The sequence below is a fragment of the Physella acuta genome, unplaced genomic scaffold (assembly GCF_028476545.2).
Source record: "Physella acuta isolate Inbredline_101_S28 unplaced genomic scaffold, ASM2847654v3 ptg001945l, whole genome shotgun sequence".
Classification (NCBI taxonomy): domain Eukaryota; kingdom Metazoa; phylum Mollusca; class Gastropoda; family Physidae; genus Physella; species Physella acuta.
The window spans coordinates 1-19,292 of NW_026733450.1; the positions used below are offsets into that span (position 1 = coordinate 1).

At 36.0% G+C, this 19,292-nt stretch overlaps 1 protein-coding gene across 1 annotated transcript; it reads right to left on the bottom strand.

The window, feature by feature from the left end:
* Positions 1-13,246: 13,246 nt before the first annotated feature.
* On the bottom strand, positions 13,247-17,779 carry LOC131931332 (beta-1,3-galactosyl-O-glycosyl-glycoprotein beta-1,6-N-acetylglucosaminyltransferase). The gene is made up of 5 exons (XM_059288091.1): positions 17,097-17,779; positions 16,257-16,340; positions 15,442-15,581; positions 13,924-14,031; positions 13,247-13,437 (listed from the first exon to the last, which is right to left on the bottom strand). The coding sequence occupies exons 1-5, from the start codon at positions 17,777-17,779 to the stop codon at positions 13,247-13,249; spliced, it is 1,206 nt and encodes a 401-aa protein (XP_059144074.1).
* Between the last annotated feature and the right edge of the window lie 1,513 nt (positions 17,780-19,292).

Sequence of the window (19,292 nt, forward strand, 5' to 3'; positions counted from 1 at the left end):
TGTCTATGTCTATGTCTATGTCTATGTCTATGTCTATGTCTATGTCTATGTCTATGTCTATGTCTATGTCTATGTCTATGTCTATGTCTATGTCTATGTCTATGTCTATGTCTATGTCTATGTCTATGTCTATGTCTATGTCTATGTCTATGTCTATGTCTATGTCTATGTCTATGTCTATGTCTATGTCTATGTCTATGTCTATGTCTATGTCTATGTCTATGTCTATGTCTATGTCTATGTCTATGTCTATGTCTATGTCTATGTCTATGTCTATGTCTATGTCTATGTCTATGTCTATGTCTATGTCTATGTCTATGTCTATGTCTATGTCTATGTCTATGTCTATGTCTATGTCTATGTCTATGTCTATGTCTATGTCTATGTCTATGTCTATGTCTATGTCTATGTCTATGTCTATGTCTATGTCTATGTCTATGTCTATGTCTATGTCTATGTCTATGTCTATGTCTATGTCTATGTCTATGTCTATGTCTATGTCTATGTCTATGTCTATGTCTATGTCTATGTCTATGTCTATGTCTATGTCTATGTCTATGTCTATGTCTATGTCTATGTCTATGTCTATGTCTATGTCTATGTCTATGTCTATGTCTATGTCTATGTCTATGTCTATGTCTATGTCTATGTCTATGTCTATGTCTATGTCTACGTCTGTGTCTGTGTCTGTGTCTACGTCTACGTCTACGTCTACGTCTACGTCTGTGTCTGTGTCTGTGTCTGTGTCTGTGTCTGTGTCTGTGTCTGTGTCTGTGTCTGTGTCTGTGTCTGTGTCTGTGTCTGTGTCTGTGTCTGTGTCTGTGTCTGTGTCTGTGTCTGTGTCTGTGTCTGTGTCTGTGTCTGTGTCTGTGTCTGTGTCTGTGTCTGTGTCTGTGTCTGTGTCTGTGTCTATGTCTATGTCTATGTCTATGTCTATGTCTATGTCTATGTCTATGTCTATGTCTATGTCTATGTCTATGTCTATGTCTATGTCTATGTCTATGTCTATGTCGATATCTATGTCTATGTCTATGTCTATGTCTATGTCTATGTCTATGTCTATGTCTATGTCTATGTCTATGTCTATGTCTAAAAATGTCTATGTCTATGTCTATGTCTATGTCTATGTCTATGTCTATGTCTATGTCTATGTCTATGTCTATGTCTATGTCTATGTCTATGTCTATGTCTATGTCTATGTCTATGTCTATGTCTATGTCTATGTCTATGTCTATGTCTATGTCTATGTCTATGTCTATGTCTATGTCTATGTCTATGTCTATGTCTATGTCTATGTCTATGTCTATGTCTATGTCTATGTCTATGTCTATGTCTATGTCTATGTCTATGTCTATGTCTATGTCTATGTCTATGTCTATGTCTATGTCTATGTCTATGTCTATGTCTATGTCTATGTCTATGTCTATGTCTATGTCTATGTCTATGTCTATGTCTATGTCTATGTCTATGTCTATGTCTATGTCTATGTCTATGTCTATGTCTATGTCTATGTCTATGTCTATGTCTATGTCTATGTCTATGTCTATGTCTATGTCTATGTCTATGTCTATGTCTATGTCTATGTCTATGTCTATGTCTATGTCTATGTCTATGTCTATGTCTATGTCTATGTCTATGTCTATGTCTATGTCTATGTCTATGTCTATGTCTATGTCTATGTCTATGTCTATGTCTATGTCTATGTCTATGTCTATGTCTATGTCTATGTCTATGTCTATGTCTATGTCTATGTCTATGTCTATGTCTATGTCTATGTCTATGTCTATGTCTATGTCTATGTCTATGTCTATGTCTATGTCTATGTCTATGTCTATGTCTATGTCTATGTCTATGTCTATGTCTATGTCTATGTCTATGTCTATGTCTATGTCTATGTCTATGTCTATGTCTATGTCTATGTCTATGTCTATGTCTATGTCTATGTCTATGTCTATGTCTATGTCTATGTCTATGTCTATGTCTATGTCTATGTCTATGTCTATGTCTATGTCTATGTCTATGTCTATGTCTATGTCTATGTCTATGTCTATGTCTATGTCTATGTCTATGTCTATGTCTATGTCTATGTCTATGTCTATGTCTATGTCTATGTCTATGTCTATGTCTATGTCTATGTCTATGTCTATGTCTATGTCTATGTCTATGTCTATGTCTATGTCTATGTCTATGTCTATGTCTATGTCTATGTCTATGTCTATGTCTATGTCTATGTCTATGTCTATGTCTATGTCTATGTCTATGTCTATGTCTACGTCTACGTCTATGTCTATGTCTATGTCTATGTCTATGTCTATGTCTATGTCTAATGTCTATGTCTATGTCTAATGTCTGTGTCTGTGTCTGTGTCTGTGTCTGTGTCTGTGTCTGTGTCTGTGTCTGTGTCTGTGTCTGTGTCTGTGTCTGTGTCTGTGTCTGTGTCTGTGTCTGTGTCTGTGTCTGTGTCTGTGTCTGTGTCTGTGTCTGTGTCTGTGTCTGTGTCTGTGTCTGTGTCTGTGTCTGTGTCTGTGTCTGTGTCTGTGTCTGTGTCTGTGTCTGTGTCTGTGTCTGTGTCTATGTCTATGTCTATGTCTATGTCTATGTCTATGTCTATGTCTATGTCTATGTCTATGTCTATGTCTATGTCGATGTCGATGTCGATGTCTATGTCTATGTCTATGTCTATGTCTATGTCTATGTCTATGTCTATGTCTATGTCTATGTCTATGTCTAAAAATGTCTATGTCTATGTCTATGTCTATGTCTATGTCTATGTCTAAAAATGTCTATGTCTATGTCTATGTCTATGTCTATGTCTATGTCTATGTCTATGTCTATGTCTATGTCTATGTCTATGTCTATGTCTATGTCTATGTCTATGTCTATGTCTATGTCTATGTCTATGTCTATGTCTATGTCTATGTCTATGTCTATGTCTATGTCTGTGTCTCTATGTCTATGTCTATGTCTATGTCTATGTCTATGTACGATGTCTAGGTCCTAGTGTCTATGTCTATGTCTATGTCTATGTCTATGTCTATGTCTATGTCTGTGTCTGTGTCTATGTCTTTGTCTATGTCTATGTCTATGTCTATGTCTATGTCTATGTCTATGTCTATGTCTATGTCTATGTCTATGTCTATGTCTATGTCTATGTCTATGTCTATGTCTATGTCTATGTCTATGTCTATGTCTATGTCTATGTCTATGTCTATGTCTATGTCTATGTCTATGTCTATGTCTATGTCTATGTCTATGTCTATGTCTATGTCTATGTCTATGTCTATGTCTATGTCTATGTCTATGTCTATGTCTATGTCTATGTCTATGTCTATGTCTATGTCTATGTCTATGTCTATGTCTATGTCTATGTCTATGTCTATGTCTATGTCTATGTCTATGTCTATTCTATGTCTATGTCTATGTCTATGTCTATGTCTATGTCTATGTCTATGTCTATGTCTATGTCTATGTCTATGTCTATGTCTATGTCTATGTCTATGTCTATGTCTATGTCTATGTCTATGTCTATGTCTATGTCTATGTCTATGTCTATGTCTATGTCTATGTCTATGTCTATGTCTATGTCTATGTCTATGTCTATGTCTATGTCTATGTCTATGTCTATGTCTATGTCTATGTCTATGTCCTATGTCTATGTCTATGTCTATGTCTATGTCTATGTCTATGTCTATGTCTATGTCTATGTCTATGTCTATGTCTATGTCTATGTCTATGTCTATGTCTATGTCTATGTCTATGTCTATGTCTATGTCTATGTCTATGTCTATGTCTATGTCTATGTCTATGTCTATGTCTATGTCTATGTCTATGTCTATGTCTATGTCTATGTCTATGTCTATGTCTATGTCTATGTCTATGTCTATGTCTATGTCTATGTCTATGTCTATGTCTATGTCTATGTCTATGTCTATGTCTATGTCTATGTCTATGTCTATGTCTATGTCTATGTCTATGTCTATGTCTATGTCTATGTCTATGTCTATGTCTATGTCTATGTCTATGTCTATGTCTATGTCTATGTCTATGTCTATGTCTATGTCTATGTCTATGTCTATGTCTATGTCTATGTCTATGTCTATGTCTATGTCTATGTCTATGTCTATGTCTATGTCTATGTCTATGTCTATGTCTATGTCTGTCTATGTCTATGTCTATGTCTATGTCTATGTCTATGTCTATGTCTATGTCTATGTCTATGTCTATGTCTATGTCTATGTCTATGTCTATGTCTATGTCTATGTCTATGTCTATGTCTATGTCTACGTCTATGTCTATGTCTATGTCTATGTCTATGTCTATGTCTATGTCTATGTCTATGTCTAATGTCTATGTCTATGTCTAATGTCTGTGTCTGTGTCTGTGTCTGTGTCTGTGTCTGTGTCTGTGTCTGTGTCTGTGTCTGTGTCTGTGTCTGTGTCTGTGTCTGTGTCTGTGTCTGTGTCTGTGTCTGTGTCTGTGTCTGTGTCTGTGTCTGTGTCTGTGTCTGTGTCTGTGTCTGTGTCTGTGTCTGTGTCTGTGTCTGTGTCTGTGTCTGTGTCTGTGTCTGTGTCTGTGTCTGTGTCTGTGTCTGTGTCTGTGTCTGTGTCTATGTCTATGTCTATGTCTATGTCTATGTCTATGTCTATGTCTATGTCTATGTCTATGTCTATGTCTATGTCTATGTCTATGTCGATGTCGATGTCGATGTCTATGTCTATGTCTATGTCTATGTCTATGTCTATGTCTATGTCTATGTCTATGTCTATGTCTATGTCTAAAAATGTCTATGTCTATGTCTATGTCTATGTCTATGTCTATGTCTAAAAATGTCTATGTCTATGTCTATGTCTATGTCTATGTCTATGTCTATGTCTATGTCTATGTCTATGTCTATGTCTATGTCTATGTCTATGTCTATGTCTATGTCTATGTCTATGTCTATGTCTATGTCTATGTCTATGTCTATGTCTATGTCTATGTCTATGTCTGTGTCTGTGTCTGTGTCTGTGTCTGTGTCTGTGTCTATGTCTATGTCTATGTCTATGTCTATGTCTATGTCTATGTCTATGTCTATGTCTATGTCTATGTCTATGTCTATGTCTATGTCTATGTCTATGTCTATGTCTATGTCTATGTCTATGTCTATGTCTATGTCTATGTCTATGTCTATGTCTATGTCTATGTCTATGTCTATGTCTATGTCTATGTCTATGTCTATGTCTATGTCTATGTCTATGTCTATGTCTATGTCTATGTCTATGTCTATGTCTATGTCTATGTCTATGTCTATGTCTATGTCTATGTCTATGTCTATGTCTATGTCTATGTCTATGTCTATGTCTATGTCTATGTCTATGTCTATGTCTATGTCTATCTCTATGTCTATGTCTATGTCTATGTCTATGTCTATGTCGATGTCTATGTCTATGTCTATGTCTATGTCTATGTCTATGTCTATGTCTATGTCTATGTCTATGTCTATGTCTATGTCTATGTCTATGTCTATGTCTATGTCTATGTCTATGTCTATGTCTATGTCTATGTCTATGTCTATGTCTATGTCTATGTCTATGTCTATGTCTATGTCTATGTCTATGTCTATGTCTATGTCTATGTCTATGTCTATGTCTATGTCTATGTCTATGTCTATGTCTGTGTCTGTGTCTGTGTCTGTGTCTGTGTCTGTGTCTGTGTCTGTGTCTGTGTCTGTGTCTGTGTCTGTGTCTGTGTCTGTGTCTGTGTCTGTGTCTGTGTCTGTGTCTGTGTCTGTGTCTGTGTCTGTGTCTGTGTCTGTGTCTGTGTCTGTGTCTGTGTCTGTGTCTGTGTCTGTGTCTGTGTCTGTGTCTGTGTCTGTGTCTGTGTCTGTGTCTGTGTCTGTGTCTGTGTCTGTGTCTGTGTCTGTGTCTGTGTCTGTGTCTGTGTCTGTGTCTGTGTCTATGTCTATGTCTATGTCTATGTCTATGTCTATGTCTATGTCTATGTCTATGTCTATGTCTATGTCTATGTCTATGTCGATGTCTATGTCTATGTCTATGTCTATGTCTATGTCTATGTCTATGTCTATGTCTATGTCTATGTCTATGTCTATGTCTATGTCTATGTCTATGTCTATGTCTATGTCTAAAATGTCTATGTCTATGTCTATGTCTATGTCTATGTCTATGTCTATGTCTATGTCTATGTCTATGTCTATGTCTATGTCTATGTCTGTGTCTGTGTCTGTGTCTGTGTCTGTGTCTGTGTCTATGTCTATGTCTATGTCTATGTCTATGTCTATGTCTATGTCTATGTCTATGTCTATGTCTATGTCTATGTCTATGTCTATGTCGATGTCGATGTCTATGTCTATGTCTATGTCTATGTCTATGTCTATGTCTATGTCTATGTCTATGTCTATGTCTATGTCTATGTCTATGTCTATGTCTATGTCTATGTCTATGTCTAAAAATGTCTATGTCTATGTCTATGTCTATGTCTATGTCTATGTCTATGTCTATGTCTATGTCTATGTCTATGTCTATGTCTATGTCTATGTCTATGTCTATGTCTATGTCTATGTCTATGTCTATGTCTATGTCTATGTCTATGTCTATGTCTATGTCTATGTCTATGTCTATGTCTATGTCTATGTCTATGTCTATGTCTATGTCTATGTCTATGTCTATGTCTATGTCTATGTCTATGTCTATGTCTATGTCTATGTCTATGTCTATGTCTATGTCTATGTCTATGTCTATGTCTATGTCTATGTCTATGTCTATGTCTATGTCTATGTCTATGTCTATGTCTATGTCTATGTCTATGTCTATGTCTATGTCTATGTCTATGTCTATGTCTATGTCTATGTCTATGTCTATGTCTATGTCTATGTCTATGTCTATGTCTATGTCTATGTCTATGTCTATGTCTATGTCTATGTCTATGTCTATGTCTATGTCTATGTCTATGTCTATGTCTATGTCTATGTCTATGTCTATGTCTATGTCTATGTCTATGTCTATGTCTATGTCTATGTCTATGTCTATGTCTATGTCTATGTCTATGTCTATGTCTATGTCTATGTCTATGTCTATGTCTATGTCTATGTCTATGTCTATGTCTATGTCTATGTCTATGTCTATGTCTATGTCTATGTCTATGTCTATGTCTATGTCTATGTCTATGTCTATGTCTATGTCTATGTCTATGTCTATGTCTATGTCTGTGTCTGTGTCTGTGTCTGTGTCTGTGTCTGTGTCTGTGTCTGTGTCTGTGTCTGTGTCTGTGTCTGTGTCTGTGTCTGTGTCTGTGTCTGTGTCTGTGTCTGTGTCTGTGTCTGTGTCTGTGTCTGTGTCTGTGTCTGTGTCTGTGTCTGTGTCTGTGTCTGTGTCTGTGTCTGTGTCTGTGTCTGTGTCTGTGTCTGTGTCTGTGTCTGTGTCTGTGTCTGTGTCTGTGTCTGTGTCTGTGTCTGTGTCTATGTCTATGTCTATGTCTATGTCTATGTCTATGTCTATGTCTATGTCTATGTCTATGTCTATGTCTATGTCTATGTCTATGTCTATGTCTATGTCTATGTCTATGTCTATGTCTATGTCTATGTCTATGTCTATGTCTATGTCTATGTCTATGTCTATGTCTATGTCTATGTCTATGTCTATGTCTATGTCTATGTCTATGTCTATGTCTATGTCTATGTCTATGTCTATGTCTATGTCTATGTCTATGTCTATGTCTATGTCTATGTCTATGTCTATGTCTATGTCTATGTCTATGCATATGCCTATGTCTATGTCTATGTCTATGTCTATGTCTATGTCTATGTCTATGTCTATGTCTATGTCTATGTCTATGTCAATGTCTATGTCTATGTCTATGTCTATGTCTATGTCTATGTCTATGCCTATGCCTATGCCTATGCCTATGCCTATGCCTATGCCTATGCCTACGTGTCTTCGTCCCTCTACCTGATTAATATAATTTCTTTAACAAAATTTTAACTGACGGAATTCATTCATCCGTATAAATCAAATATATATTAAATTAGTTTGTAGAGATCAAGTATTGGTTTCCAAGGAAAACGACAGTTGCGTGTTTTAGAGGATTTCATAGCGTTCGATACAAGCGCTGCTGCTCTATTCTATACTGTAAGCAGAGCTAATACCATCACAATAACTCAGTTAAAAAGATTAGATTATTTCTCAAAGAAAATATTTTTTTGAAATCGAAAAGCAATTTTCTGATAAAGTTAATCAAACATACATTTGCAAAATTCGATTTTAATCTCCAAACCGTTTATAGAATAAGTATTAAATATAACTTAAAATGAATATTTAATTGATAGCGAATTGTGTATCAGCTTATATTCGATGTATTATTTGCAAGTTCAAAAAAGCGGCACAACATTTCTACATTATTTTGGATTACTTCATATGCAGCAAGATTTTAACCATACAACACTCCAGTTAACAAACAAAACAGCTGTCTCGTAACTCAAATTTTTTTTTTAGATTTTACAAACTATTAATGTTCTCGTGGGACGGAGTTGTCTAGCGGTAGAGAGCTGGACTGCTAACCCGTATGTCTCGAGTTCGAATCCTGGTTCAAGTAAGTAGACTGGGCATAGTGCTGACCACACTATCTCTTCATATACCGAGGTCACAGAAAACGAGGGAACTCTACTTCACTTGCCCCATAGATCGTCATGATTTAAAGGGAAACTTTACTTTACTTTTTTAATGTTCTAGTAACAAAAGGGGAATCAACCCATTCCGGTGCCCGGGGCGAACAGAAAATTTTGCACTTCCTCCCCTAATTGTGTATAGTTATTTAAGTTTGCGCAAAAGTCACTATCCTGTAACAGATATTCCTTTGTTTCCAAACAATCGATGAAGAAAAAAGTGAAATCAGTCTGTAAAGTCGAGTTTCCACTTATTTCCTCAACTGACGGTGTGTAATTCAGTAATGCATAAAATGCTATTTTGTTTACCCCGTTTGGCGCCCTCTTAGTGTCGGCGCCCTGAGCAGCCGCCCCACACGCTCTCAACTAGATACGCCTCTGTCTAATAGAAAGCAAATATAAAATATAATTATTAATTTACTTTTAATTGTTGTTAGAAAATTGTAAAATCATTTTTTTGTGAGTTTATTTATTTATTAGTTTTTTTTTTTTAATTTTTCCAATTTAAAATCAGTATAATATATGTCAATAGACGGAGTAGCCTAAACAGGTAGAAGATAAGACTGCGAAACAGAAAGACTGGAGTTTAAACCTGTGGTTTACCCAGGTCTGATGAGTTCCTAACACATGTTAGGGAAAGTAAAGGCGGCTGGACATAGTGCTGACAACATTTTCCCTTCACATGTCTAGATCACAAAAAACTGGTGAACTCTACTACATATAATTTTCGTCTTGTTTTGTAAAATTGTGACACGTATTTTGATTGTATCAATTTGTCTTTTTTTAATGAAATATTACATGAATGTGTTTCGGAAGATTTGATTACATGTGTTTCTTACGAAAGCTAATTAGTAGGCCCTATACTATATCAACTATATAAACTGTACATTACAAAACTCGTTGAACTTAAAAGACATCAAATGAAGTTTTTTACACACTGTATGAAGCATGTAGCGATCTGTCTATGACAAGACCCCAAAGTACTAAATCTCGTTCAAATTCACTTTCGGGTGTACTCACACAGGCTACATACTACACACTCAAGGGACATAACTATGATATTTGTAATACAAGGGACGTAACTATCACTTACAAGTCATGACGTAACATAAACTTTCAAACTTAGTTGAATAATTCGCATAAACACAATCGATAGCTTAAAAATATTTTGAATTTTTATTACTTGTGAAGCTGATGCTAAAAAGCTTTCAAGTCTAATGTGAATAAGCTATCGAAACGATTTATTGATTATCCACATACACATTTATCAGTTGATGAATTCAGGGATCCGGTTGGCTGTTGCAAGCGCGTGATGGGACAAGTTGTAAGAATATATTGGTTCGTCTGTCGTAGTGAGTGGTTGGGTGATCTGTCATAGTGGGGTGTTGAGGGAACAGGGCATTTCCCCCCTGTCAATTACCCCCCCCCCCCCGGACATTTCCCCCCGACATTACCCCTGAGTAATTACCCCCCTGTCAATTAACCCCCTGTCAATTAACCCCCACCCAGTGGGACAATACCCCCCCCCCACACCCGGACAGGGTTTGAGTTAGGGCTAGGGCTAGGGCTAGGGCTAGGGCTAGGGCTAGGGCTAGGGCTAGGGCTAGGGCTAGGGCTAGGGCTAGGGCTAGGGCTAGGGCTAGGGCTAGGGCTAGGGCTAGGGCTAGGGCTAGGGCTAGGGCTAGGGCTAGGGCTAGGGCTAGGGCTAGGGCTAGGGCTAGGGCTAGGGCTAGGGCTAGGGCTAGGGCTAGGGCTAGGGCTAGGGCTAGGGCTAGGGCTAGGGCTAGGGCTAGGGCTAGGGTTAAGGTTAAGGTTAGGGTCAGGGTCAGGGTCAGGGTCAGGGTCAGGGTCAGGGTTAGGGTTAGGGTTAGGGATAGGGATAGGTTGGTTTTGGTTTAGTGTGAAGTTTTAGGCTAAGGCGGATGCTTAGGTTTTGGTCTTTTTCTTAAGGTTTGGATTAAGGTAGTATATAGGTATAGAATTCTAGTTAGAGAGGATTCTAACTTTAGAGGGGCGGGGGGGGGGGGGGGTAATTGACAGGGGGATAATTGCTCCGGGGGGTAAATACGGGGGGGGGGGTGTCCGGGGGGTAATTTCCGGGAGGGTAATGTCCTGTAATCGTGTGTTGATACGTAGTAATGGGTTGATATGTCTTATTGAGTTGATGGTTGATCTGTCAAAGTGAGGTGTTGTTTTACTTGTTGTAGTTGGGATGTGTTGATATATCATAGTGTGTAGGCCTGTCATAGTGTGTTGATCTTTCGTAGTGTGTTGGATGTCGTTCTGTGTTGATCTGTCGTAGTGTGTTGGTCTGTCGTAGTGTTGAACAGTCGTACTGTGTTGATGTAGTGTGTTTATAGAACAATTTTACAAAAACAAAATTTATACTATTTCCATACCTACTATACTACTTTCTTTGTTGATTTGCCAACAAATCAAAGAAAAAAGCCATATCAACAAGTAAACCGATATTTAGACAGTCATCTATGCTATTTTTAACAAACACTTAACATGGCATAGAGTGATCATTTACCTCCTGTATTTATAACCGAAACAGACATATACATGTTTTGTACAATCGGCTAACAACACAACTCAACATATCACTCCAAACGTTAAAATCCTTTTATCTGATTCATCTAAAAATATCTCATAATCCCCAGTTAATATGCTAGATCTTTGTGATTAGATCGATGCTCAAAGTTTACGGTTGAAATGACTTCAGCTTTAATTTCACCAATAAACCAATTACATTGCTTTTCATAGATGTTTCGTCAATACATACACATTTTAACACATGAATGACACAATGCTCTTCTATGTGCATTTGTGTGTGTATATCTACACGTCTATTCGCGTATGATGTGTGTATAATGCGTGTGCGTTCCTTAATTTCTACACATATTTGACAAAAAAGTAAAATAAAAAGTATCTTTTTTTTTGTCTTAGCGATCCATTGAGCAGTTGAAGTGGAGTTCATAATTTTCGTGACCTATGTAACGAAGGCAATCTGTGTATAAGTAAACCTTCTTAAATGAATTAAATTATACGTCATACAGAAGTATTACTATTGTAAATCTGTATTAGTCCTCATTAGTCGAAGATAAAAACGGAAATACTATAGCGAACACATGGTCGAGAAAAAAGATAAACATTTTACAACTCAACGACTTTAGGTGCGAAAAAAACATGGTCTATTTTTATGTGATTAGTTAACCAACGACAAATGTACACTTATTTTTAATGAAACAGGTCAAATGCCTTCATTATGAAATTAATTAAAAATTTAGTAAACCAGTCTACTAATATATATATATATATATATATATATATATATATATATATATATATATATATATATATATATATATATATATATATATATATATTTATTTATTTATTTATTTATAAAGGGGTGACAGATTTTTGCGTGGGAGGGGGGCTTTCTTTTCCTGTTCTGCCCATCCTTTAAGCGAAACTTAGACGACCACCTAGAAGAGAACCACCATATGTTGCATTACCGTTATGCAAAGGAGAAAACATTGACCTTTGCATTAAGCTGAAAGGTTAATCTTCTTCCATATTTATAATTTCACCTCTCCCTTGTAAAACTGCAATAAAAATTCAAATTAAAAATTCATTTCTGTTTCGTAAGCTTTAACGGATTAATCGCACAGATGTCTCAGAGTCGGTAAAGATTTAGGTTGTATAAATTATTATTGCACTACATTATTATGCGAGTTTTTTTATATTCGCTAAGCTCTCATCATAATAAGACACGTTCGATGTCTTTACACTCAGAAATGCGTTGCATATATGGTTGTTACGAGGTATGGCTTGGTCAAGTGACACAGAGTACGATTGCTAACCCAGAAGTCTCGATATTGTATCCGGGCTCGATTGTGTACAAAGTTCTTGAGTCCCCCAGCTTTAATGGGTACCTGACTCACGTTCGGGAAAGTAATGGCCGCTAGGTATAATCATGAAAACACTATCCCTTCATATGCTAAAGTCACAGAAACAGACGAACTCAAGTTTACCCGGCACATGGACCGTAAAGTTTGAAATTGTACATTACTTATTACAATACTATTTTATCAAGTTTAACTAATAATGAAAAGGCAGTGTCGGTGGAAATTTATAGCGAATTGTAGAAACATCTATAGGCTAAAGGCTTCAAATGAAACGTATATACAAAGAACACACAACGCACATTTTAACATATTTTCAATATTTATTTACCCTAATCACGAACAATTGAAGTAAGTTGGAGAAAAAAAAAATATATATATAGGGGGGGGGCCTATATATATATATATATATATATATATATATATATATATATATATATATATATATATATATATATATATATATATATATATACTTATAACATATTAAGAACTAAAATTAAAATATTTAAGATTCTTAAACTATTCGAAACAAATGAAACAAAAATGCATATGTTCATAAAAGCTTCTGTAGAAGTTCATTACCCCTAGGTATTTTCTTCCACCTGATGTTGAACAAAATTCAAACGTACTTAAAACTGGTGTTGAAGTCACTGACCCCCCCCCCCCCCCAGGTACTTTATTCCACCTGATCTTGTACAAAATTCAAACGTTCATAAAAGCTGGTGTTGACGACCTTGACCCCCATGTACACATCGCGCGTGTCGTTGAAGATCTTCTCCTCCAGACAACCAATCGCTAGCCTGTCTTCGTGTAGGTAAAATTTGTTGGCGAATAATTCTTTGGCTTGGCCGAGCCTGGGTAGATCCCCTGTAGACATGAAATTTCAATTTAAAAATACGTATGTAATCTATATATGGGGCCTAATATACCATCTCTCTCACACTTCCTCCATTTCTTCAGACATCGTCACAAAAAGTTGGACCACTAAAATGACATCAAAACTGGATCGACACCGTCCCTATAATTATATTAAAGTTTTTTTGTTGTTGTTATAAGATATCGATTTAAAAAAAAAAATAAAAAAAGTATTTTCTTAGCGCGCTCAACCATGAGCAAATTTATTAATCTTTTTTTTTAATTTACATAAACAGTTACTTATAGAAAGCAAACAATTATCTTTGTCACATTACATTTTAAAATGTAAAAATGTGTCCTTACACACTACGACCCTTCCCATCTCCACTACGTCTCAAAAAAAAAAAAATTCCGTGTGTGGCGGTGTTTATGGAGCACCTCCAAGAAGACTATATCATATTAAAGTTATTAACATTAAATCTATTGTGTAAAAACAACCTGAACTTAGAATGCAGACCCCTCTGACAAATTTTCCAGCGCACAGTTTGAACGTCGAACCCCAGATCGTGTACCTGGCTACGTACTCATGTACATCGTCAGGGTCACCTGAAATACGGGGTTAAAAATTCAGATAAATAAATAATATGTACTGTATATATCTAGTACATATAATTTTCTTTCTCTATAAATCTATTTCGCTTTCTCTATTACATATATATATATATATATATATATATATATATATATATATATATATATATCAAAATTTATATTGAAATATAATATAAAGAATTAAAAAATGAAGTTGAAAAATTATTAGTTAAGGCAGGGATTCCCAACCCCGTGCCCGCCGAACGATTCGTATGTGCCCGCCTCTCACTATTCGATAGAGACAGAAATTTTTTCATAAACATTATTGAAAGGTTGAAGGGGATGGAAATCGAAAGTTTGAGGGGGGGGGGTGCAAATCGAAAGTTTTGTCCCCGGGTGACGGGAAGGGTCGCTACGCCTCTGGAAGGAGTTTGTCGATTTAAAATAGGTGGTGCCCGCCCCCCTATCGATATTTTAGAATGTGCTCTAGAGTAAAAAAAGGTTGGGAACCCCTGCGTTAATGTAACTGTTTTAGTTATTTTTCCTTTGTGATTCTGTAACTTACCATTACTTTAAAACATGAATGTTATTGCGTCATTAAATGTTAACAATATAAAATATATCGCATAAAGTAAATTGGGGGAATTATTTCTCTAAGTTATACTGAAGATAACTTAAGATAACTGATCATTGCTTTTTAGAAAAAAAATGTATCACTTCCTTTACGGTAGTGAAACTTCAGCGCACAGTTAACTACAATCATTGAGGTTTACGCTCATCTAGCTCTATACAATCACTTTTAAACTAGTATCATTGGCTGACACAGTGGCGTAGCGAGGTCGGGTGTCAACCGGTGCGGCACTTAATGCCCAGAGGCGTAGCGACCCTTCCGGCGCCCGGGGACAAACGTTCAATTTGGCGCGCTCTCTGGATCAAGCTTTCAATTTTCGATTTGTACCCCCCTCAAACATTCGATTTGCACCCCAATCAAACTTTCGATTTGCATTCCCCCCCCCCCCCCCCCCAAACTTTAGATTTGATCCCCCCCCCCCTCTCCACCCTTGTCGGGATTTGTCAAATTTGCTCTTAAAAGACTATTTAACACTCGACTTAATCACCTATTTAAGTGGAATTTTTTTTTCTCTATATATTTTGCAATTTTTTGCCTTGTTGTCACCCCCCTAAACGGTGTTACCCGGTGCGGTACGCACGCCCGCCCCACCCCTCGCTACGCCACTGGGCTGACATAGTGACATTTATATTTAAAGTAATGATTTTATAACATATTCTAAAATGGAAATATGTATTAGTTCTGTAACAAAGCAAGGCGTTTCGTATATAAATTATTTTGTATTCAAGGAGGATAGCCTCGATCTCTTTTTTTTCCTGTTTTAAATATACCGAGAATTATATTGAGTTGTTCACCTTTGTAAGTTCCCTTTATCCCCAGCTGTGGGTTATAGTTGAGTGAAGAAAAAAATGTTTCGTCAGGAACGAAAGTGTCTTTGTTCCATTCAAGAAATTCCTTTGCAGTCTCGTTGTGAAGTACATAGTTTACAAAATCTCTGAAATAAGTGAAGAGATAGATAGTATAACAATGGTTTTTAGGTGTAATAATTTTTTACAATTTAGTTATTCATTTTTCCACTGTTCCGTTCATATTTTTCTTTTAAAAAAATGCAAATATGAAATCGTCAGATGTCAAAATGGAGGTCGGCGTGGTCGAGTCAGTTAAGGAAATAGATTTGGAACAGAAAATTCCCGAGTTCGAATTCCCGGGCAGATGATGTTTGATTTATTTATTTATTTTTGCGTCCTTATAAATAAGTATTCTATTTAAACATATACAGAGCTGTATACCCAAATTGTATATTATTTTTACTTTTTCTGTTTATAAAATTAGATGTATATTGTATGACCAGAACCAGTGGCGTAGCGAGGGGGCGGAGAAAAAATGATAATTCCAATTAATTAAGTGATTAATTCGAGTGTTACATTGTCTTTTAAGAGAAAATTTGACAAATGCCGACAATGGTGGACGAGGGAGGGGGGTGCAACTCGAAAGTTTGAGGAGGGGGGGGGGTGGGGTTGCAAATCGAAAGTTTAAGGTGGGGTGCAAATCGAAAATTGAAAGTTTGTCCCCGGCCCCCGGGAAAGGTCGCTACGCCTCTGGGGGGTGACAACATAAAGTGCCGCACCGGGTGACACCGGACCTCGCTACGCCACTGACCAGAACTCACCTGTTGGCTGCTATATGAACTGATCCTTTCAATAAACGGATTCCCCTCGGGGGAGTTTTGCCCTTCCACCGTGTAGGGTAGGCACTGTTAAAAGAGAGTGTTGCCAGTGTTTCTTCCATTATCTTTACATTTTCTACAGAATGTCTTTGTAGGACAAACATTGCTACAAAATATCTACGTAGTAATATTGTGGTATATATTTGCAATGGCGTGGCCTAGCGGTAGAGACCTAGACTGCTAACCCGAAAGTATCGAGTTTGAATCTGGGTTCAAGTCAATATAACAGGGTCCACCTAGATCTGATGGGTACCTAGCTCATGTAAAGGAAAGCAAACGAGTGGGTACAGTGCTGACCACACTATCCTTTCATAGGTCTCGGAAGTATACCCTATGTGTCTTGAATACGAACAGGAAAAGATGATTTTTAAAATCATGTCTTTGCTAGACATACCTCGGTGCTCCTATGTCATAATTCGGCTGCTGATGTTAACCAATGTACATTTAAGACACATGTTGATGTGCAATAATCTCTTCAACTACATTACGATATATTTCAATATTTTTATACAAAATGTATAAATAACTTAATCTAATACTTTAATGTCTTATTATGAATAACTATTATTCTAAACTACTTTGTAGCATTACACATTTCTACAAAAGTGTTATGAAAAGTTAATTAAACTTTACATTACAAACATTCAACAAAGTTTATTGCGAAAAAAAGATTTAATTTTAAAATTTAATATTCAATTAAAAAAATATTAAGATACAAATATGTGCAGCTTTAGATATATAAAACGTTTTATAAACAACTTTTTAATACTGTAAAGAACTCACTATTTTATAGTTCCATTAATACTGTTGGCCCCTCTGAATGCTTTCAGTATTTTAACAATCTGATAATTTGTTTTCAAAGGAAACATCTGCCCCGTGAGATTGATAAAATATTTCCATTTTTTGTAGCGAGAGAGTTCTTTCATACAGATTAGCTCGGGCTCTAGAACAGAGAACAAGCCCCAAATTACTTCGATTCTTTTGGACGCGAGGAAAACGTTTGGGAAACATTGCGATATGGCTGAAATAGCTGAATAAAAACTCTCTGAAGATTTCAAGTCCACGTGAATACAGTAATAGTTCTGTGGCCTGTAGATAGCCCGCAGTAGCCTCTCAACCATCTCCGAGTCTTTGTACGCCATGATGGTGTAAGCGATGGGGAACTCTTCTTCCTCTTGGGTCAAGGACGACATGATGTAACCACGTGACAGCTGAAAATCGTGACAATCCGTTGTCACGTTTAAATAATAATCATCGGAAATATCTGAAGTGATGTTGTTTCTCCGCAATATAGCTTCTTCTAAATATGCTGTGTTATTTTGAAACAATCGTAAGCAATCGAACTTTGGCAACTGGTATAAAGAACTTATTTCTTGAATCCGTTTTGCATAATTGTACTCCAGACATTTTCTATTTATGATGTGTAATGACTTGGTGCTTGTTGAAAAGCGGTATTGGGTTTCCATGAAAAGAGTTAAGTAAAATAAAAATATAGTGGCGGCTATAGCAGAAATAAAACAGCATTTCCTAGATAGTAAGCTGTTCATTTTATTGTTTCAAAATTTTTAATTCGTTTGCTTTTTAAGAGATTTTCTGAAATCGTGCAAAAAGGTTACATTTACATAGGCTATATATTAAACACACACACACACATATATATATATATATATATATATATATATATATATATATATATATATATATATATATATACGGTGTATTTATAAGTTTATAATTGATCTACATCCAGTTACAAACATGATTAATTGTTAATTTATTATTTGAAATGGAATGATGTAAATCAGAAGACACAATAAGTGCAAAATGTAAGAAGACACATATTTAGATCGAAAAATAACTTATTTATTAAGTTAGTTAATAGCCGGGTATACGAAGTCAATAAATGTGTTTCACTAATCGCAAAGAACTCATACTCAACTCCAGAAGGCAAGTGAAGTAGAACAAAACTAACTCTTTGTTGATGGGTTTTTACAAATCATTCTTCAAATGTAAACAACTCACACCAAACTCTTTTTCTTAATTTACAGACTACTATTTCTAGCAGAGAGATAACATGTTTAAACTACGAAAGCCAAATGTGAATACAAAAGAGAAAAAAAATCTTACCAGAATGTATACCAGACGTAGACAAACTTGTGCAGTTTAGAAAGGAACGAAGTTATATAATATAGTATAATTTATGTGTGAACTCAACGGCGAATTGAAATTGAAGACGTATACAATAAAATTCATAGGTGTCTCTAAATATTATTTCAATACAAATAAAAAGTAATTTTCTAAAATATGGAACAGAACCGAACACCAAACGATAATAAAAAGAAAATTCTAAATTTTATCAATCACTTTAACTAAAATAATAATTTTCTTCTGAAGCTATAAACGAAGAATGGAATTGTGTAAATGTTTATTTGTTCTTAGCGATGAAAAATGAATTCGCCTATGTAGTATGGACGTTTTTTGACTAGTCAATGAAAAATGTTTTTTTGATCGACGAATTTAAGACGCTTAACCCTTGTATCGTAATCCAGTGGATTATTTGAGCGGATTATTTGAGCGGTTCTCACATCATGCCTTTAATAAAGCTTCACACTGATTTTCTTGTCGTTGACGTGTCTAGAATTCGGCTAGCGGTAAGAATGGTTTTCGTATCTACTGACCACAACATTTCTTACGAAATTAGTAAAAATAGCAGACTCTATAGTTGTATAGTCATGTTACCCTCTTTAGAACTGACGGTCTATTGCGCTGGTCAAGTAGAGTTCATGTTTCTTTACAACGGTATATAAAGGGGTGGTTTTGTCAGCTTTTTACCAAGTTCACTTTACTATCCTTGTTTTCAGCCATGTGTACATTAGAGCTGGGTTTGCTAAGGGACTCGAGTCCGTAATTGTTTTAGATCATTTTTACAGAGTTACGTGTCATGTTAAGTTTGAATCGTTGTTGATATGGATTTAATAT